The 22,863-nt window shown below is 35.5% G+C and overlaps 1 protein-coding gene across 5 annotated transcripts in view; it reads left to right on the top strand.

Annotated features, from left to right (window-relative positions):
• Nucleotides 1–22,863, top strand: part of LOC145693155 (Fanconi anemia group J protein homolog) — a 532,733-nt gene that overhangs the window by 467,368 nt on the left and 42,502 nt on the right. For all 5 annotated transcript variants that reach the window (XR_014132714.1, XM_081768898.1, XM_081768900.1 and 2 more), the window contains 5 exons: nt 4,300–4,455; nt 14,391–14,585; nt 18,546–18,776; nt 19,389–19,573; nt 21,824–22,058. Coding sequence is in view for 4 of the 5 variants with exons in the window: in XM_081768898.1 (XP_081625024.1) it covers nt 4,300–4,455; nt 14,391–14,585; nt 18,546–18,776; nt 19,389–19,573; nt 21,824–22,058 (1,002 nt within the window). In the remaining variant the exon portion in view is untranslated. The remainder of the gene's footprint in view (nt 1–4,299; nt 4,456–14,390; nt 14,586–18,545; nt 18,777–19,388; nt 19,574–21,823; nt 22,059–22,863) is intronic.

The raw sequence follows: 22,863 nt of genomic DNA, 5'->3' as shown, positions 1-22,863 counted from the left end.
GAATCGATTCCATGAAATGATTTGTTGATACCATATATCGTTTCGCTAGATAGAAATCAGTATTGAAACCGGAAGTACTAATAAATTTTAACCATTTACGGTTTCGGTAGAATGTTGCAGATAGTGATGATATGTTCTCTTAAGACCGTGAATCGATTGCGCAAAAAAAGCTTGTCGCTGGTCTTCTTTTATGGCAATAAACATTAAAACCGGAAATGATTGATTTCTACCACTTCCGGTTTGAATAGAGGGTTAGTGTGGGGTATGAAATATATTCTTGGGACGCTGAAACGATTGCAAAAAAAAAAAAAAAAAAGACAGCTTCTCGCTATATTTTGTTTTTGCTCTATGGAAATCAGTATTGAAACCGGAACTAGTAACGAATTTCAACTTCTTCCGGTTTTGGCAGAGTATTGCAGATGGCGACAGTATATTTCCTTGAGATGCTGGATCGATTGCACAAAACCGCTTGTCGCTGTTTATTAACATTTATGTTCCATGGTGAAAAACATTGAAGCCGGAAATTGCTAATTTCAACTACTTCAGGTTTAAAATGGAAATGAGATAAAATCTTTCAGTTTAACGTTCCACGATTATGCCCTTTAGGCTAAGAGAGACAAATGATGAAGGAATTGGTGGAATAAGCATGTGGGAGGAAACGGAGTACTCCGAGCAAATCTACGGTCACGATGTTGTCACCACAAACTTACTTGGGCGGAAATCGAGCCAGGGATCCCACGCCACTTCAGGTTTGATTAACAGGTTACGAAGGAGATGGAACCTATTCTTGGAACGATAAACTGATTGCAGAAAACCGCTTCTTGATATCTCTCACCATTTTTGCTACCTGTCGACAGACAGACAGACGGACGTAGCCGCTCTGTAAGATTTCCGACATAGCATAGTTTTTTTTAAAAAAAAATAATAACATGGTGCATTGTGTCCCATTTTTCATGTGCGATTTTTGGCGAAGTATTAAAATACTCTATCTCCAGAACGGTTAAAGATATTTTATCGCTTTTTATTTTATTTTAAAGATAATAATTTCTAAAAGCGACAAAATATCTTTAGCCGTTCTGGAGATAGAGTATTTTAATACTTCCCCAAAAATCGCACATGAAAAATGGGGCTCAGACCACCATCTTTGACAGTTTGTATCGCTTTATTTACTTATTTATTTATTTTATTTTATTTTTTAATCTATCCTCGTCCTGAATTTTAAGATATGGGTGAAAGCAACGTGACGTACGTAACATGTTGACTTCATTTTCTGACTTCCTTTGAGTGTAGCGGCCTTCATAATGAAGATATCGCTTTACTTCTTGTTTTATTGGACAGATAGGAAATGCAGCTTTAAGGTAGTATAAAATACACATCAATCAATTACCAAAAACAAATTACATAAATGTGCAAAACGTCGTGACGTACGCACAATGAAATGGACATTGAAGTCAGACATCGAAAAGAAAACGATAAATTCTGCTCTGCTGTTGCATGTGTATGCTCGAAGAAAATTGCGTGTATAGGTAACTACTAGTATGCTATTTCTATATTGTAACCGGAGTTTTCTATGCATCGGTATCTTAGCAAAAAAAATCATAACTAGCGTGTGACGTACGCACATATTTCGTGACGTACGTAACAACGTGCACTTTGACTAGAAGAAACAATTTTGGAGTGGAGACTCAAAATTGAAAGTCTCGAAGAGAGATCGATTGGAAAGCCATAGAACAAATATAAGTTACTGATATATGTTGATGATAACGCACAGTCGTTTGGAAGTAGCAGACATCGCAAAATTCAACATAGTGTGAAAAATATAAAAATGTGCATACAAATGTACAGTGTGCATTTTAATTAGTAATGTTCAAGTCCTTCAGGTACTCGTGGGCAAAGGTGTAGCGATCTCGTTTCTCACGGGGTTTTGGAAGAACTTTCTGGATGCGATTTCGTTCCACAGAATCAAAGTCATCTACACGTGGATGACAAAAGAATGCGTCTTTTTCCTGATCACTTTCACGCATGTATTTTACTCGGTGCATTCCATCACTTTCGACAGCAGTTACGTGTCCCACATATTTTATGTCTCGGTCCGACTACATACACCACTGCAACATAACTTCCGATTTTGATGCCAACATTTTGGGAGGGAAGCAATTTGTCTCTGACACTTTGCGAAATATTTTTCTCAGGTTCATCTCGATCTGAATATGTATCACTTCAACTGGTGCTATAAATTGCAATGTGCAATTGGTACGAGTTTTTCAAGATCGGGACTTGTGTTTCATATATCACAGCAACAAACCTTTTAGCAGGAACAACGTATCTTGCGGACTTGATTGTTTTTAGTTGCTGTAAGTTCACGTCCATGAAGTGTATAACAAAGGGAAAGTCGTAGTTGGCTGTGTCTTGATGCAATATAAAAAGGTATTCAATTTGCTGGATATTTTTGAGAGCGACGGAATGGAAATCACTAGCGTTTTTCATTATTATTTTACCTTGAAGAACACGGAACCAAACTTCTCTTTTCATCTTTGCCCCAACTCCATCATATGCCCATCTTCCATGATAGCTTTCGTGAAAGTTTAACTCTGTTGGTACAATTTCATTTAGTAGCTTTTATACATATCTCAGTCTCTGTATCGCATACACTTCCCTCAACAAGCACGTTCTTTGTCATTGGTAGCTCGTTCCATTTCACTTTGGCGCCAATCATTTTTTGAATGTTCTCACAGTTTCTCACAGTGAAACTAGTTTAACTCATAGGTATACTTTTGCAAATTCGGTAATGAAGAGCTTATGTGTCTCGCTGATGTAAAACATCATGAGTCTCTTTTGCATCTTTCTTTTTTCCCATCATTGCTGTACATGAAAACGGTATCCTTTTCCGAGGGAGCATTCGGAATATATTGTCACTCTTGTAGAAATTAATTACGGTTGCTTTTGTGTTGCTTCTTAGTACGATGCTTTTATATTGTTGTGTTTTCCTTTGTGCTACGCCAAACTGCTTCACTATTTTTTAACCACTCTGAGTTATCTTCTAGGGCTATGTTAAGGATGCAGCATTCTGATAGCCCATAATAGATCCAGATAGGACATATTCTTCTCGGTTCCTTTCGTTGCGGACTTCTGCATCCGTATTTTTGTCTGTCGACGCACTTTTTGCCTTCGATGCTGACATTGTCTTTCGGTAGTGCTGCATTCTATGCTTTCCTTTCTCACGATTAACTGCTTTTTCTTCTTCACTTAACTTCTCTAGCGTTTTCCGTTGTGGACTTCTGGGGCTAACTGGCGCCATATTTATATATGGAAGTTGCAGAAAAGAAATGACAATGGTGCAGTTTCAACACACACCGTAACTGAAATCAACGCTAAGACAATCCTGTCTCTAATGAACACGCAGCAGTCGATGAAGTGCTGTCATTTGTACTAACAATATTGTTTGTACCAACAATTAATATATATTGTTTCCACTGCTAAAGAAGGCTAGTATCAGGCATGACTAGACATTATTTGCCGTGACGTACGTAAGAAATAACGTTATGTTACGTACGTCACGCATTCAGTTCGTTGGTCACGTACTTTATTGGCTAACCAGATGTCACAAACGTTTGCGGTAAATTCCTACTGTTAGATGGTATGATCTATTTGAATAATTTAACGAATGAAAGTTGTCCACGCGCTTTTCATTGTACAGGATAAACTTAACCCCCTTTTCCGTGACGTACGTAACATAACACCACGGGTCTTCTCGATTTCACTGCTACTAGCGATTCCTAAACACATAGAGCTGAAAATTTCTGTTTTGGCCTGGAAGGTAACGTTCCATAGACAACATTTCTATGAAGAATGGTGAAAGTATTGCAAAGATGCTCAGTAAAACAATAACTAAACTATTCACTTCCCTTTCATTTCACAACAGCACATTAATACACTTTCTGTTACAAAGAAGCTGATTACTTTACAATAAACAACAATTTCATAACAAACTCTGCAAACCATGTAACTACACTTCATTCTCTTTCTATTGATGTATAGCATGTCATGGTGGAAGCATTATGGTTTTTGCCCTTCAATGTCCTGAATTGTTTGCTTTTACCCATATGCTAATTCAGTGACATCTGAGACTATCAAGATAACCCCATACTTGAGTTGATAGGACCTGCCTGTAGTATTTTGTGTTGTTTAAATTTACAAGTGGACAGTGGATTAAATTATTAGGCATCCTGACACATTTTTCACTATTTATCAGTTTAGTATGAAATGAAGTGTGATTTACATATTTTTATTTATTTTCAGGCTCGCTTGCTGTCATTGTTATCAGACTGGATTGATCGATACAAGGAACAAGTTAGAAACTATAGAAGTAATTCCGATGTACAAAGCTACATTTTATCAGGTACAGATCTGATAGCGAATTTCGAACTTAGTGGCCTTAATATCCCAAACTTATGTGTAAGTTATTTTCTATATTATTTGTTATATTTCCATTCAGAAATAAATGAGAGAAAATGAGTTAGAAATGTAGTGATGCAATGCAATTAACCTGTATATCTTAATATTTGTTCAATCCAGGTACTAGCAACCCTGAAGAATTTTCACCGTTTTACAGCTAAAGTTTGGATTCAGAATTCCTTTTAGAACGTTTAAGAAATACAAGGTGGGTTAGATAAGTTTCTGGCCTCGAAGGAACATGATACACAGGTACACAGTCATAGCATTTTATTCAACGTAGTTGTCTTGTAGGTTGACACACTTAATACAACGTTCTTGCATCAATTCTACCCATGATAATGAAACGTTTTGTCTTGTGCTGCAAACCATGCCTCTGCTGCAGCTATGACTTCATTAGTGTTTCTAAATTCCTTTCAGGTGCGTCTTAAGTTTTGGGAAAATGTAATAGTCTGAGTGGGCCAGATCTGGACAATAGGGGGATGGTCAATGATATCAAACTTCAGCTCACAGTTTGTGCATTACGATGGCTTGTTTGTGGCAAGGAGCTGTAAGGAGTTTCTCTACCCACTTTGCCGACAATTTTTCCGTACCAAGTTGTTCTTGCATGATTAATGCATACGCTCCACACTGATCCCTAAGGTCTCTGTAATACATGATAGACCAGTTCGCCTGTTTGTAAGGATCATGTGCGTACGATCCACAGTTTCCACTGTTATTACTCTTTTCGGTCTTCCACACCAGTTCTCATCTTCGGTGTTCTTCTCCCCTTCTGAACTCTGCTACCAACGATTTCACTGTATTATATGAAGGAGAGCCATTGGCCATTGTTTCAATTCATCAAAAATTTCCTTTGCTCCCATATTCTTTGAGAAGAAGTATTTGATGACTACTCTCTTCTCATATTTGTTAAAAGTCACACTGTGCTCCGCCATAGTCACTTCAAACCTACAACAACAGAAGAGTATTTGAAATACATTTACGAATTTTTGCAAAATATCCAGTAAAATATAGTAACATAACATACTATGATTCATTTACTGTGCTAAGCCGGAAACTTTTCTAACTCCCGTAGTATTTGTACTCATGAAAACAAGCAAGAATACCCATTAAAGAAAAGCCGAAATATCAGGTTGACTGAAATTATTGAACCTTTGGAAGTCAAAATTGAGAATATATTTATTTTGATTTGAAAATAACATGAATCAACATATGCACCATTTTGTTCGATGACACTCTGCCATTTTTCCAGCAACATCATAATTCCATCGCTGTAGATCTGCAACTTCTGATTTAAAATAATAATAATAATAATAATAATAATAATAATAATAATAATAATAATAATAATAATAATAATTTTCACAGGTGTCTTTTTGAAACTATCTTAATACCATTCAAGAAGCTCTACAGACACTCTGCAGCCCTCCCGAAATAAGTTCCTGCATATGTACCTGTATTTTGTCACACCTGTATTTTGCAAATTATGAAGCTTCAATAAACCAAACTAGCCCTCAGTTAAACATTTCATGTTAGCTTGGGAGTTATCTATGGTCATAGCGTTCATCAATTGGCGTTCTTTCTGTTGTCCTTCCATCGTATCTTCTATCAGGTACTTTTTTTTTCAATGTCCTGACCAGTTTCTATTTTTAAGAATCTGGTTCTTGCTCTCTTACTAGTCGTAATATTTGATTCGACTCATTGATTTGCCATTCGATTCAACTAATTATCTCAATTTTAATCCATATACTCATTTCGCAAGTCCGTAACTGTTTTATTTATTTATTTAAATATTAGCTTTTTCGTAATGTCCAAGTTTCTCCGAGTTCGTTCTCTTAGTTGTGTATTTAGTCTTCAACAAATACGCTTTTCTTCGTAAATATTTATTTTCCCATACATATTTTTGCTTTATTTTCCATTTGCATTAGTCGTGACTAACAATACTGTCTAGCTATTCAAATTCAACTCTATCACATATTTTATTTCTACCCTTTTAACTTCTGTCATTGCTACAGCTTTCTATTCTCTTCAATCATTTTTTTTTTTTCATTTTAGCATTTACCTTCATTGAATACTTTCTTTGTTTTTTTCTCAAATTTTCTAATTTTATGTTCATTTTCAATCTAGATTCATTTGTTGATTTAAATGTTAACTCATGTGTTGTAAGTACTTCAGTCGATTTGTAAATTTTAACATGGACTATTACGTTCGGAACTCTTTCAGCTACATCAATTACTTACACTTCATGAACTAATATAAACAATTTACGAGTATGTTCTATTGACTAAAGAAGACGACAGTAAGCGCGAAAGAAAATATGATGAAATAAGTAGTGTTAAATGTGTAAAGATATTCGATAATTAGTACTGGAGAATTCTAAGAAAGCCTATGAACATAATTATCGTCTTAATTTTGGGCATCCTATTCAGTAGGGAATTCAGATAATTTTTACTTGGGGAAATGTTTTCTTCTGGATAAAGTTCCTCGGGCTCCCCCTTGAATGTGTTCCACGACAAACTTGCACACCAAAAATTAGTACTCTATTATGAAATCACTGTGGTTTTATATCGAGGATATTTTCTTTATAAATGAATGAGAAGGGAAAAAAAGAAGGAATGTCACAAAATTTCATTTTCGAGAAAACGGCGTTTTAATATTGAAAACAGCGTAAAAAGAGTAGGATTAGTCAAATTTTTTGCCCCTTTTTACATGGATATTTCAACATTTACGCATGCATGGCATATACAGTCAAATAGTACCAAGGGTCACCAACAGATAGGTCAAAGCACCCGAAAAAGCACGCACATGGACATTCTTTGTTTTTTCCCCCTTACCCTTCAAATTAGATTTTTTGGTAAGGAGTTGGTGACTCAAACATGAGAACATTAGTTAGTGCGTTTACTCAGACTGCAGAAACAAATTGCCGTTTACGTAAAGGTACTAAATGAAATTACTATGCAAGGTGTCTATCGGTCACGAATGTCACGAAAAAGTCACGAAATCAGAAAATGGTCATGAAAGTCACGAAAAAGTCAGGAAATTTAGCTTTTGGGTCACGATTTTTTTTTAACTGTTCAAATGTAAGTACAGGTTGGAAAATTTTGTTCTATAAAAAGTCAAAGTTCATCACCAAAAATGTCTATGGTCGTCTTTAGACGCTACCAAATCGCAAGCAAAGTACGTTTCTATTGCATGGATGAAAATTCGGCCTAATTCGCACCCAAATTCGCTCTTGAAAATATTAGGATATTTTATGATTTGGTAAAGAAAAGGTCACGAAAAAGTCACGAAATTTCATTTTGGAATTTTAGTAGACACCCTGACTATGACATCTGCCTTCGTGTGCTTATATGTGTACCATACGTTACGGCTTTTAAAAGAACTGCAAAACTTGAATGATTACGTATGTTCATGGTGATCGTGATGTACTGCTAAGGAAAGTAACACTAGTAAGTAATTTTGTGAATTCAGTACATCGACATTATAGTGCAGTCAAAATAAGGGTTGAGATAGACATTTAGAATAAAAAGATGGGACCTTCTGGAATTTGTTCATGATCTCTTCCTCATTAGCTTCCAGAAAATCCCCCTAAAAAAATCCAGTTGCGGGTTTTCCGCCATTTTGAATAAATAGTCTGCCATCTTGGATTTCTCACATGCACTTAGTTTATGTCACATAACTTTTAAACTAATTAACGTAGAAGGATCATTCTTTCTTTATTATACTTCTAATATTATAGGCAATGTAACATGTTATTATCACTTTTCTCCGAGCAACCATTTTTGCATAACTTTAGGATAAAGTGAAAAATTGGGATCTGTATTAGGGGATATAATTTTTTCATTGCCTCATACAACTTAACAGAGTAGATAATGAAAAAAGTGCTCGAATAAAAGTTGTTGGAAATTTTATAAGCTTTAAAACGATGTATATATTGTCACTGAAGCTTCAAACGTCATCGAACTGCGCACAATTTCTTTTGAAACATATGAATGAATCATTTAACATGAAGAAAAAGAGAGACTATTTAGTGATTTGAGACTACTTTTCATTGCAATTTCCGGTAAGTATCAACAGGTTTGGAAGTCAGGCTAGTTTAATAAATAGTTCGTAAACAGTGGCGTCGGCAGGAGGGTGCGCAAGAACTCTGAAAGTAGACTTTCGTACTATCATTCTACATGTAAGCCTAAATGTCCATTGAAATTAGTTTTGAGATAAATGTTTCAAAAAAAAAGATGAAATCTATTGAAATCAGGGAAAATCCCGTTTGAACGGGTTACGGGTGAACCCTGCTTTCTTCTCTTTGTAACACAGGGTTTTAAAATTTCTATTCCAACGGGGAAATCGCCATGGATATTTAAGATGAAAACTCTTTTGTGTCCACGTCTATTTGTTTGTTTCCAGATAATAGGGGCGTATTTAGAGGGGTCCGATCCCCTCTCCGAAACAAAAAAAAAAAAATAGATTTTAAAATTTTGGGTGAAATTTATGTACTAAATACATAGACGTTCCTCGGGATCGTAATACGACAAATTTTGGATGCGTTAAAATATCGAATAATACTTTTGATAAAGTGGATACTTGACCCCATTGCAGAACATGCCGCGGTCTGCGATGTGATCGCAGAAAATTTGCCGCGCCTGTGCAGGAAAAATTGTCAGAGGAAATAAAATAGCCAACAGAAAAGTATAAAAACATGCCTGCTATGTATAGATGTCTTAAATGCATGGACAACTCGCATTTGAACTGTTTTTCACGTCACATAAAGTATATTTTTAACAATCACAAGTGTTTCTTCTTCTGGAACTGATCATCCTTATTTTTTTTATTTTGGAATTCCTGCAGGGAATTCGTGTTATTATTCAGTTCAAAATCTCTTATCGTCGCAAATTATGTCGAGGAATTTGAAGCTTTAAAATATATAAAACGATAATTATGCCAGTTATGCTGTATGGTTGTGAAACATGGTCGCTTGTGCTGAGGGAAGAACGCAGACTGAAAGTAATTGAGAATAAAATCCTGAAACGAATGTTCGGAACCAAAAGGAACGGAAATGAGGAATGGCGAAAACTTCATGATGAGGAACTGCATAATTTATACCATTCACCAAATATTGTTAGGGTCATCAAATCTTGGAAGCTCAGGTGGGCAGGACATGTAGCGAGAATGGAAGAAAGTAGGAACGCTTTCAAAGTTTTAACTGGAACTCCAATCGGAAAACGACCATTAGGAAGGCCTAGGCGCAGATGTGAGGACAATATTAAGTTGCATCTCGCAAAAATAGGACTACAAAGTAAAAACTGGATCCAGTTGACTAAGGATAGAAGTTAGTGGAGAGCTTTTGTGAACATGGCATTGAACCTCCGGGTTCCATAGGTCATAGAGTGAGTTGGTTAATTTTAGGCGAAATTTATGTACTTTATATGTATTTCGTGCCGCTAGCTAGTTCCAATTGTTTAAAAATATGCCCCTGCCAAATATCAGTAACTTTCGTGAAAAGAAAAGTGTCATGTTGATATACATTGCTGTACTTTTTCCTTAATGCTTAAGAAACATTGTTTGGGATTGAAATAGGTTAACGATTGGGAATTAATTCAAAATTAAAATCCAATACTTTCACTTAAATGACATAATTAACATTTAATACTAATTCCTAATGTTTTTTAAATGACATAATTAACATTTAATACTAATCCCTAATGTTTTTTCTTCAGTTCGCGACTTGTATTATACGAAGAAAAAGATTTGATTTAAATAAAAAAAATCGATTTAAATAAAAAAAAATCAACAAAAATTATTTTTTTGAAAAAAATCATGATTTTTTTTCCACCCTGATTTACAGCAAATACCATCATATCCTGTTTCATGATTTTCACTACTTCACTATATGCTCTAGCTTTAATAATTGTGTTTAGATTCTACTGCACATCTATTAAACTGCTAAACTAAAAAGTATTGTACTTATAAAAAGGAAGACAATATACACTGATCACTAGTTGAATTATAGACACCTATCTAATAGCGTGTAACACCCCCTTTCGCTTTGATAACGGAGGCTATCCGCCGCGGCATGGACTCCACGAGGCACCGAAGTGTTGTGGAATCAATCCATATCTGCTGCAAAGTCTCCCACAGAGCTTGCAGGTTAGTTGGAAGAGGGTCCACAGCCAGAGGCATCGTTCCATGGCGTCCCAGATGTGTTAGATCGGATTGAGGTCCGATGACCGTGTTGCTAGATCAGAGGAGTGCTCATCATACCAGTTTGCTGCAATCCTAGAGCGGTGGGCCGGCGCATTGTCCTTCTGCAAGATGAAATCACCACCCGGATCTGGCAGCCGAGCAAATGACATGACATGGTCTTTCAGAATATCGCGGTAGCGTTTACCTGTGAAGGAATGTGTTACACGTGTTAGGGGAAACATTTCACTCCACGTAAACATGCCTCAGATGAGAATACCACCACCATCGACCTGCACAGTTCCCTGCTGTCACGATGGTTCCATTTCCTCTTGCGGTTGGCGACGCACCCTTGCCGGTTCGTCGGTATGTTCCAATGTGAAACTGTCCAGGAAACCTTTTTCCACATTTCCACGGTCCAGAGGCAGTGTTTCTTTGCCCATGCTAGACGTTGTTTCTTGTGTTGTGCTGTTAGAAGGGATACTCGCGTGGGTCGATGGCTTCTGTACCCCGTGGCGAGCAGGTGGTTGTTAATTGTGTGGCTGCTGGCACGGCGTTGTTGTCTTGCTTTGAACCTCTTCGCAATTTCAAGCACTGTGGCCCATCTATCAGCGTTGCGATGCGGGCCACTTAGCGTCTACCCCTGTCGTCGATACGGCAATGATCGCGGCAGTTTGCTCGTGTGGGTGCGGTTTTACCGAAAGCCAGGTACTCACGATACACCCTTGACACAGTTACCTTTGAATATCCGAGTGCCGCAGCCACTTCCAAAATCGAGCCACCCAGTCGTATGACCCCTACGATTTGACCACGGTCAAGTGCACTCAGGTCCTTCGTCTTGTCAATCACACACTGCACTTATACGGTTACTGAGAGAGGAAGTACACGGCAGCAGTACCCTCGCGATACATTTCATTCACATGTACTGGTGGAGCATCTGCAGGGCGGTTTCTCCATCTTTTCTGCTGTCTCTAATTCAACTGGTGATCAGTGTATATGGCAAAGTAAAAACCCTTGCGACGATAAATGAACTTAGACAAAAGTTCTAAATATACCAGTGTACTTTGAGACTTACTTTTCTCGATGGCGTTTTGCAGTTGAATGTCCACAGTTTTCGTTAACTTCCTTCTCAAAGAAGTTGGGTTTGGTGACAGCTTCATCATCACTTCCTTCGTCTGCATCTTCAATTAAAGTGGCATCCGTGTCTTCTACTCTGCCCACAAAATGATGTACAATCTAGCTCTCTTCTTTTTCACCCACGATTGTTTCTGCAGTTCGCCTGGCAGTTCAGATTTTTCCACTGCCGAACTTGATAGAACACATGGAAAATATGGTGATTTGCAGCAGCTGTTGTTGGAGATAAATTGAAAGTGTCACTAATGCGTTGTTTGGATACAATCTTTCTGTACATGCAGAATCTTGTACAATCCAGATTTTCTTTCTCTGCACATCTATAAAACGCCAAGAACATTTTTTTTCTCCAGCAGCTGCCACATCATCAGCAGATGATCTTGGGTTGTTGAAAACATCCATATCTTGACGCAGTTTCTCATTTTTTCCCAGTACGCAACTTTCTTCCCTTTACTGTGTGGAGCAGAAGTTGTATCACAACCAGTGAAGGCATGCAGAAATAAAATGTAGTTCACCATATCGCCCTATGCTCTCTGAAGATTGGTACTAATGTATATCCTATCTGGTGGCTTCGAGTCAGGAATAAACATGTAAGTCTCAGTCGTTGCGAGTGCTACCATTAGTACAAATAAGTAAATCTTCTCTCACTGTTACTGACGTGCCAGATTTTGCAAGATTCGTTGCGATAAATACAACTAATGTCTGTGCAGCTCCAGGTAATTGACGTACGGTACAACCAGATTTCTCAAGATATTTCGTCGGAAGTGATATCAATTCGGATTTGTTCTTTGTGTTAGAAAGAAATTCCTGTTGAGATAAACGAACAACGTGTATGTTATCCTCCACGATTACGCGTATTCATGATATCTTTCTTCATGTCCACTGTTTTATATCCTTTACGCTAGGTCGACCATCATAACCATCAAATACAATAATTTATTTACAATAACATTTTGTGATAAACCGTACATATTGCTCATATAATTGGTAGCAAAAAAATATGGAAAACCAACAACTAGAGTTTTGGGACTCGTTTAGTATAATATCAATACATATAACATATTCTAACAGGTTTAATCTTTTTTTAAAAAAAAAAATCTTTAAGATTGATCGATTTTTTTTTTTTCGTAATTGCCCTGGGCTAGGGCTATTTATTCAAAAAGGTAGAAAACCCGCAACTAGATTTTTTTGCAGGATAACAACATTAGTAAAACATATTTCAGTAGATTTCATCTTTTTGAAATGTTTATCTCAAAACTAATTTCAATGGACATTTAGGCTTACATACAGAAAGATAGTCGGAAAGTCTACTTTCAGAGTTCTTGCTCACCCTCCTGCCGACGCCACTGTTTACGAACTATTTATTAAATTAGCCTGACTTCCAAACATGTTGATACTTAACCGGAAATTGCAATGAAAAGTCGTTTCAAATCACTAAATAGTCTACCAAATCACTTTTTCTTCATGTTAAATGATTCATTCATATGTTTCAAAAGAAATTGTGCGCAGTTCGATGACGTTTGAAGCTTCATTGAGCATCTCTGACATTGTTTATAGTGACAATATATACATCGTTTTAAAGCTTATAAAATTTCCAACTACTTTTATTCGAGCACTTTTTTCATAATCTACTCTGTTAAGTTGTATGAGGCAATGAAAAAATTATATCCCCTAATACAGATCCCAATTATTCACTTTATCCTAAAGTTATGCAAAAATGGTTGCTCGGAGAAAAGTGATAATAACATGTTACATTGCCTATAATATTAGAAGTATAATAAAGAGAGAATGGTCCTTCTACGTTAATTAGTTTAAAAGTTATGTGACATAAACTAAGTGCATGTGAGAAATCCAAGATGGCAGACTATTTATTCAAAATGGCGGAAAACCCGCAACTGGATTTTTTTTTGAATATTCTGGAGGCTAATGAGGAAGAGATCACAAACAAATTCCAGAAGGTCCCATCTTTTTATTGTCTAGGTTTGGCCTGTTTTTGATGTAGTTTGACTGGACTATTACTGAGTAACATTTCAGTAATACTTTGTTGTATAATCATGAATTGGTAATAAATATATAGATAAATAGTTTACTTTTTAAAGAAGCCTTAAATTCTATTACTTTTTTATTCTTTGTTTTATTGGCAACATCGTATGCACTTGAAAAACATACGTCATAACTTTCCCTAAACCATGTTCTTACTGAGCGGGGGGTTGTCAGTTTCTCCTAAACCGACAGATAACGAACAAACATAGCAGCCATTAGTTTAAACGCACGAATAACAAACTGAAATTCTGTCGCAAATTTTGACTAGTTAGAATCAGCGCATGAGCGAAATGAAGAGTTTTCGTAATCATCTAACTTTAAAGTATCTTAGTAATAATAATAATAATAATAATAATAATAATAATAATAATAATAATAATAATAATAATAATAATAATAAATAGTGGAAATGTCCATTATTGGAAATTCATAGAGGGACTTTGTGATCATAGGAGGTAGTAAGTCCGCGGGTTACTGAAGTTACAGAGATATCCCAAGAACATGATCAGGATAGGCTTCCAATTATTTTTTGATAAGTAGTGTATGTTTGTATTTCATAACTATTTTTCTAACTTGTGCTATTGTAGAAATGCATAGCAGCTGTCATGTCTGAACAACAGAAAGATAGAGAAAGAGAAGTAGAATCTGTGACGTCAAAAACACGATTCGTTCTGGAGGGTTTACAGGTCGTCCTGGAATTTATGACAAAAAATAACGGAATGTACAGAGATGATTATAAAATAGCATTGATGAAGAAAGCTGTAAAACGTAAGCCGGAACAGGTAAGTCCCATATATTTATCATTGATTCAGAAATAAGTTTGACAAAAAAGGAAACTATGGAAATTTCCCTCCCCGTACTCTAAGCTTCTTTTTAAAATAATATATCTGTAGTATTAATTTTCCTAATTAGGGATATTTTAATTGGAAAGAAAAGCAATATTTTAATCGGAAGGGAGCAGATAATCAGAAGCCACTCTTCTCAATGCACACACACAAATATATATATACAGGATTCACGCAGAAATTTTCAAATCAATTTCCCTTGTACAGTATTTTCTAAAACCCACATTAAATTTACAATAAACAAAGCTGAAAAGGTAGATGTAGAAGCAAATACAAATCTTCATTTATCACTACAATACGAAATAACTGCTCAAAATATCTTGATGGTGTAATATCACTAAACATTTTAGTGTAATGACTAATAATAAGCTTCAGTTTATACTGTTCCTTGAATACTTATAAAATGTACAAGTGTAACAATGAAATACGTATCATATTTTTATGGCTCATATGAGCAAAACACTTCAATGTCCATTTTGAGTCACATCAAGTTTTCTTCTTCTATTCAGAAATTTCAATTTTTGCTATTGCTTCTTCTTCCAGCATTTCTTCAAGCTTCAGTATTTTCCTTCTCTCCTGTTATTTTTTTTATTTCTTCTGTCAGTTTCTTCTTTTCAACTCTTTTTTTGTCCTCTTCTGTACGAGTTCTCCTGGCATCTTCAAGATATTCTTCGCTCCCCTCACATATAAGATCATTGCTGTATTATTGACACCTTCTGTATTTTCCCAAAATAGAGTCATACACTCTTCTCTGTGCAATGAGGCTTTTCTCATGAAGATTTTCAGCCAGTAGTGCTTTGTTAACAGAGAAGCCACTTTCTACACTTGCATTAGAGTGGGAAAATATTAGGCACCGCTTTACAATTTTCCATAAATCTCCATATGCCTTTCTGTCAAACAAAAGGGATAAATAGAAATCGTCTAGCCTCTTAGAAGTAGCATTATCCAAAAATCCACTAAAGTTTCCTTGCAAGTTTGAAGCAGCTTCATCACAAAGCAAAGCATACTGAACCTTTGCCTTCTCTGCAACACCGTCAGTAATACGATTTTTTCATATAGAACTTACAGCAACATTCCGAATCTTAGTTTTCCCTGTTCAGCCTGCTTGGCGATAACACAAGGGTCCAATGATGACAATGCCTGAACAGCTTTATATTTTAGAGGGCTCCTCTCAAGAATCTTCTTAATCATTTGTGTTACAATTTTTTGGCATTCTTGTTGGAATTTTTTGACATACACTTCAGATGAATTTACTCCTGGAAGAAGTTTCTTTGTCTGAAACCTAATATCAATATCCTTTAAGGGACGTAAATTGTAAACATTATCCAGGTCAATAGCAACCAACTTATTTACGGTTACTTGCATTTTTGTTGGCTTAACAACTCGCTCTATTAGATTTCTTACTAAAGTCAGAAAATAAGTAGGGTGACAACGGCTCTGGCGTCTGATATTTCTTCAAAAATGGTTTACAATCAGCTGATAACCTTTTGAAAAACGAAAGTTTGGGTTTTAGAAACACATCTTTCGTTTGTTCCAAAATCTTATGAAATGGTCTGGTATGTGTAGATTTTTCACTATCCATAAACTTTTTTCACCTCATCAAAAAGCAGTAAGGCCCTGTCAACAGAAGTTACATTCTCCAGCCATCTAGTAGTACAATGCTTGATAGGAAATACACTTTTCCCTGTTAATGCAATGAACTTTGCACGACGAGCAGGTGAGTCATTAAAAATTTAGAAGGTATCACGCAAAAAACTATGAAGATTCCACTGAACCACTTCCAGTCCATTTTTTATTGCTCCATTAATAACAAGAAGTCCACAAACGCCAATGTTCACTAATTGTTTCCCCTCAGGATTTCATCCATCTCCCCACCCTTCATTTTTTCTTCAAATTTATTTAAGAAACTTAGGTTCACATTTGGTCCATCCATTGAAACCTGTAGGTTGTTCCTTAATGGCAGTGGACGTATTCCTTCAGGAAAGCAATCCAGAAGAATTTCAGAAGAAAGAAAGAAAAAAAAAAAACTTAAAATCTTGCTAACACACTCTATTAGTATTGACATCAAAAAACCTCACACAGAGGTCCATTTGACCCTGTTGCACAATTTTATTCAACGATCCATCAAAACAAACAAAACGAAATTATCACATTCATTTAACCTGTCCTTAGGTGCATTATCAAAATACGGTGCAAGTCCGTGATTTATGACATAAGAACATTTTGTAGAGGTCATCTGGAATTTGGAAGCAACTGCACTGTCTAGAAACATTAAACGAAATGTTTGTTCTAAATCTGCACACGAGTGTAATGACAGCTTGCTATCAACAACCTTCAGTGCCCACAAAATCTCGGCTGTTGTAACACTATCTTTAGTACAAAATGTCTCTAGTAACTGCACTTCTGATTGGCTAGATGAAGCACTTTTGGACAGTGAATGCTCTTTTACATCTACTCTACTACGGCATTTTATACTTTGTGATAAATCTGATTTTTCTTCCAGATTGGGATCTTCATGTTGTGTTCCTTTTACACCAGATTCATCAGAAGTAATAAAAAAGTTGAGAAAAAGCGGAAAGGCTATTACTCACCGCAAAATTTTTCGCGGTGAGTAATAGCCTTTCCGCTTTTTCTCATTGAATATAATCATCGCTCGCAATATTGTGATAATAAAAAAAAAATCTTCAAAGATGAGTAAGAGTGTACATTTTTGGTCAAACTTGCATGAATTTTTCCCCTCGCATGTGACAGTACTGCTTGGCGTCCCATATTACCAAGGCTGAAATACTTCTTACACACCGTACAATAACCATGGTACTCGTCAGGTCGTCTTCTCATCCATCCAACAAACTGGGGATACTGTTTTGCATCAAGTCACCTTTCATTAAAATTAGTTTTCTTAGATGTCATCCTTAGATCCGTTTCAATCACCTAAAATGAAGAGAAAGACATGTAAATACAAGCTCAACAGTAATAAGTAGTATAATGGAACATTATACATATTTGATTGAGTGCCAGTGGCCTAAAAAACAATACTATATGTGACCCTGCCCGAACAAACCGATCTTATGACGAAAATTTTGGATGTTTTGAATGTAGTCGTTTTGAAATCTTCAAAGCCTTCTGAACCGAATAAAACAAGTCTCAAAGCTCTAACTTAAATATCTTTAATATATATACGGTGGCTCAGTGGTAGAGCGTTCACCTCTGGTGCATGGGGTCCCGGGTTCAAACCCCGCTCCCGCCAAGTGAACTTTGTGGTGGACAAACACCATGTGCGTGGGTTTTCTCGGGGTTCTCCCGTTTCCTCCCACTTTATTCATTCCACTATTTATATTTTGTGAGCTGTTTGAAATTGTTTTGTGGTTTGTTCTTGAGTGTAGTTACGTAATTCGTGACTGTATTTTCGTTTGTGTGTGTGTGTTTCTAAGGCATTTGTATACGTTACTTCGAATACCGTACTTGTTATTCTATACATCTATAACTATTCGTGTTATTTTATACAATATAAATAACTATATCAAAGAAAGAAATAGAATTCTACTAAAACGCAAATGAAGTGTACCTATTTTGACGTGGAGTTTTGGAACTGATACAGTAGTACAAGTTCGATTTTGTGTAAAACGAGCGTAATCTATAATTCTCTTAAAAATTTTGAATTCTATTTTGTTCTTTTAAGTGGAATTATAGTGTGTGAAGTATATATTTAAGTTCTTACAAAATTGTTTGTTAGTCCCATAAAAAAGTCTGATCAGGTTTAAACTAGACTTGCGTATATTTTACTGGATAACAGTGTATTGCATATTAGTTCTAAAGCTCTATTGTAATTTCTTCTTTCCCTTCCCAAATAGAAATAGCTTAAGAAAAACATTTTAGTTAATTTTCGTTTTATTTCAGGTTGACGGTGATACTTGGTTGAATAAGGATTATAAAATTCACGTTAGGCTTACATTTGCACTCCATTTCTGGTGCCTTAACCCAGCCGTTGTGTTCTCTGCATTACGTGATGAAGCACGCACCATTGTTCTGACGTCTGGTACTCTTGCTCCAATTACATCCTTTCAGTCAGAACTTGGAGTGTCCTTCCCTATACAATTAGAGGCTAACCACGTAATTACGAAAAATCAGGTAAATTTCATTGAGTACTACTAAATATACTCGAAATAATTAGTAATACAATTATTGTGAAAAGAAACAGAAAATCTAATTATAGAGTTGATGTAAATAATTTTAACTAATCGATATGTCGTGAAATTATTGTTTTCCGAGAGCAGTCGATAACTAAATACAGATAACTTATTATAGATTGATATTAAGTTTCAGAAAATGATACGCATAAGTGTTTAAGTTTCCTAGAAAATGGAGATAAACCAATTTCTTTGTAAGCCTAAAAATTCGTGCTGTACAAAAACCATGCTACTTACTGAGATCAAAATTATATTAAAATATACCCATAAGATCTCCATTATGACACTAACATGATGATTGTACATAGTTCGGCTAATGAAATATAGGCTGAAATTACCATTCATTCGTGAATTTTAATTTTGTATATCCTTAGTTTCCAAAGCACAATGAATGTTATAATTAAAATTTAATTTTTCATTTTAGATATTGAGTTGTCATTATAATACAAGTATAGAACTTGACCCCGCATTTATCTTCTTGTTGACACCGATAATGCTATGTTAATATAATTTAACTCTTCTAACGATAATATTATAATTTGTCTTCTTATAGGTCTGGGTTGGTACCTTGGCTTGTGGTCCTAACAACATCAATTTGAATGCGGAATTCAAGAATGCAGAGTCATTTACCTTCCAAGATGAATTGGGTCGTGTACTTCTGAACATATGTCATATAGTTCCCCGAGGTGTTCTTTGTTTTCTTCCGTCTTATAAAATGCTGGAAACCTTGAAAGACAGGTACATTTCTAAAGAATACTCATATTATTGTGCACATAATGCAAGCAATTATTTCACCTCAACATACCTCAAAGTAGCGGAAATGTATTGGTATCTGAATTATATTGATATACATTATTCGTATTATACAAGATTACATAACATACAGATGGATATTAAAATAATGGAAACACAGTTTGCAACACGATAAGATATATGAGATGGTAATATTGTGTATGTGTGTTCAGCTCTTGGCTGTTGTTACCAGTATGTTAGGTGATCGTCTGTAATACGTTAAGCAGGGTAGAACGGAAGAGTGTGTTGAAACAGGCAGACAGGGGTGATGCAAAATCAGAAACCAAAGGGACCATTTTTTTTAATGCGTGGTTACTTAGGTCAACTTTACCTAAGATGGCCAGTGTGTTAATTGTGACGCAAATAACAGTGTAGTATTTTAATGTGTCGTTTTATGTATACATTTGAAATATGTAATAACCCGACGTAGTGCTATTTGAAATAAAAAACTTTATATTGGGATGGCAACACTGTTAATCTTGGGGTATCGACAAGTATGTCAAACTTTTTACCCCCTTCTGATATTTGCTTGGTACAAAATTTCAGCTATTTCTGTCAATTAGTTTGGAAATTAAAAGGAAGGGTCACTTTAAGTGGTCAAGTATGTATATAATTTTAGAGAACAACGAACACAATCTTAATAGTAAAATCAAAGACATTATCAAGAATGCCGACAATCTTGATAATGCTGTTGTTGTTGGATAACATTACGATATCTACAATCCAACCAGTTTCTACCAGAGTTTTTTTATTAACCCCCCCTCTTTTTTTTTTTAATAATTTACTCTATTTGTTTATATCACATATGAACAGAATAAGTTTGTTTCGCCTTGGTGTTATTATGTAACAACTGGGTTATGCTAGAAGAAATCACATAAGCTTAAAGCGGAATCCAAACCGCTTCTCGGCTTACACCCGAGAGAAATTGTCCTCCATTTGAACTCGAAACCGGGACTAATTGGATACAAATGTGATATGTCTGCCGACTCACTCACGAAGGACTCTTGATAAAAATACGTTGTACTGATCTTTACATAGTTGTTAATATAATTGTCAACAGTCATTTCAGAAGGACATAAAGATAAACAATTGCACAAGTGAAACCATTTTACAGAATTACACATGGACAATTTCGAAATATTGCAGAGTACAGAAGGACTAATTTAGTCCAAGTTAGTTCACTACGATTTTTATTAGTGCAAGTTAAAGAAATACAGCGACTTAATTTGCATATCAGTAAGAAAAGTGAATAAAGATACGAATTATTTGAGTCTACTTTGGCTTTGATCCATTTATACATAAATAGATACCAAAGATACTTCTGATTTCAATAAGTGCCCCTCGTGGGGTTTGCATGACCCCCGTCCAAAAACGTACGGTATTTCGATGTATTTTATCAATAGTAAACATTATTAAAACGGAACAATATTTAGAATTTTCTTTGATTGCAATTACATAACAATAGCAACAAACTATAAGAAAATCACAAAAGAAACATTCATACGGTAAGCATAAGAAAAACAAGAGTTGCTTTTGTAGTATAATCTCTCTGAGTAATGAATGGGAAAATGTAAGTCTGAATATAATACGAATAATATACGGGAGTGAAACGTGATAACCCATAAATGTATGTTCATCAAGATTTTACGAACACTTACACTTTTACGAACATTTTTAGTTTCTTGGTTTTCGGAAAAATCAGCTGGTTTAAACCAGCCAGCCCTGGTTTCTACAATGCTATTGTTGCATTATCAATATTTCCAAATGGGAAATCAGCTTATTTATCATAGTATGCGATATGACGAAATGTCATACTTTGTGTAAGATCACGAATGTAAGACGCATCCTGAGAATATAAAATATGTGGCTTATATTCGGGCCAATACGGTACATACTATGTGTTTGTATTGCAGAAATAATTAATTATTCCTATATACTATTAATAAAATAGAAACTAATACATAGATAACAATCAGTAACTGCATTAGAAGTGCTTATTATGATCTATATAATTTTCGCTTCATAATACATTTATTTTGTGAAAGTCGGCCACTTTCCAATAGAATCGATGGTGGCCAGCATAGACAGATTTCACTTTACTAATAATACGTATACTAAAAATACTAAAGAATACAGTATAAGTAGCGTTTTTACCTAAAGCATAAATGCAGATTTTTCATCCTTTTTCTTTGATAGGTGGTTATGTGTAGGATTATGGCAGGAACTACGGAAAATCAAGATAGTAATATGTGAGCCGAAGACTTCCTATGATTTTGAGCAAGTGTTGCGAGAATTCTATCAGCACAATAATGATGCTGCAAGTGGAGACCTAAACTCTGGTCAAACAGGAGCTTTGTTGCTCGCAGTTTGTCGGGGCAAAGTTAGTGAAGGAGTGGATTTTGCCGATGACAATGCTAGAGCTGTCATTACGGTAAGTTAAAAAAATGTTTTCGTAGACCACGTTTAATTCAGTGTTATTAATGTAATACAGATAGAAACATATATAGTAAATGAACATACTTCCTTTCTCCATCAAGCGCCTAAGACTTATCAGTAAAACAGCTATTGAGAGGTTTTAGCTCTGACAGAAAGCATCTCAGATATTATAAGTGTTCAAGAGAGAATTCGAGCAGTCATAACTGTTACTTGTCTGGCACTTACTGTTACTTACCTGAATATTTTGTGAAATGTTTCATATTCAAACTCCAAAGTTTCGTAGTGAAGCATCCACCGTAATAAATACAAAAAGAGAAAGTATAAGTAACAATTAAATGCATGTGATAGTTTTGTCAAATTCACAGAAGTATAAGTTACAGTCAAGTTACATAAGAGTAGATGTAAGGTTCTTCAATCTTCTTTCATTGGAACAAATGGATAGACGGATTAGAAAGAATCCGTCGAAATGGGTGGATTAGATACAATCTCATCTCATCATCTATATCCGCACAGTGAAACTAGAAGAAATGATAGAACTATACTGTACATACTTAACTATTTGCTAGGAAGTCGTAGTTAATGGGTCGTTATTATTTTAAATGTATGATTTTATAACTTGGAATTTTCTTTATGAATTTGACGGATGCAATTCGTGAATTTATTTTTCAGGTATCTTTCAGCTTTTCCTTCTTTTTCGTCTTCAGTGTTTGACGCTTACCAGCGAAACTTTGGAGTTGATAAATCATACTTTTGATATTACAATTGTAGAAGGGAACCAAAGTTCCAACTAAGGAAGTTTA

The sequence above is a fragment of the Thermobia domestica genome, chromosome 8, assembly GCF_964235325.1.
Source record: "Thermobia domestica chromosome 8, izTheDome1.hap1.1, whole genome shotgun sequence".
NCBI classification, from domain to species: domain Eukaryota; kingdom Metazoa; phylum Arthropoda; class Insecta; order Zygentoma; family Lepismatidae; genus Thermobia; species Thermobia domestica.
Note: the sequence above shows the minus strand (reverse complement) of the source record. Positions and strands in the feature narration are given on the sequence as shown.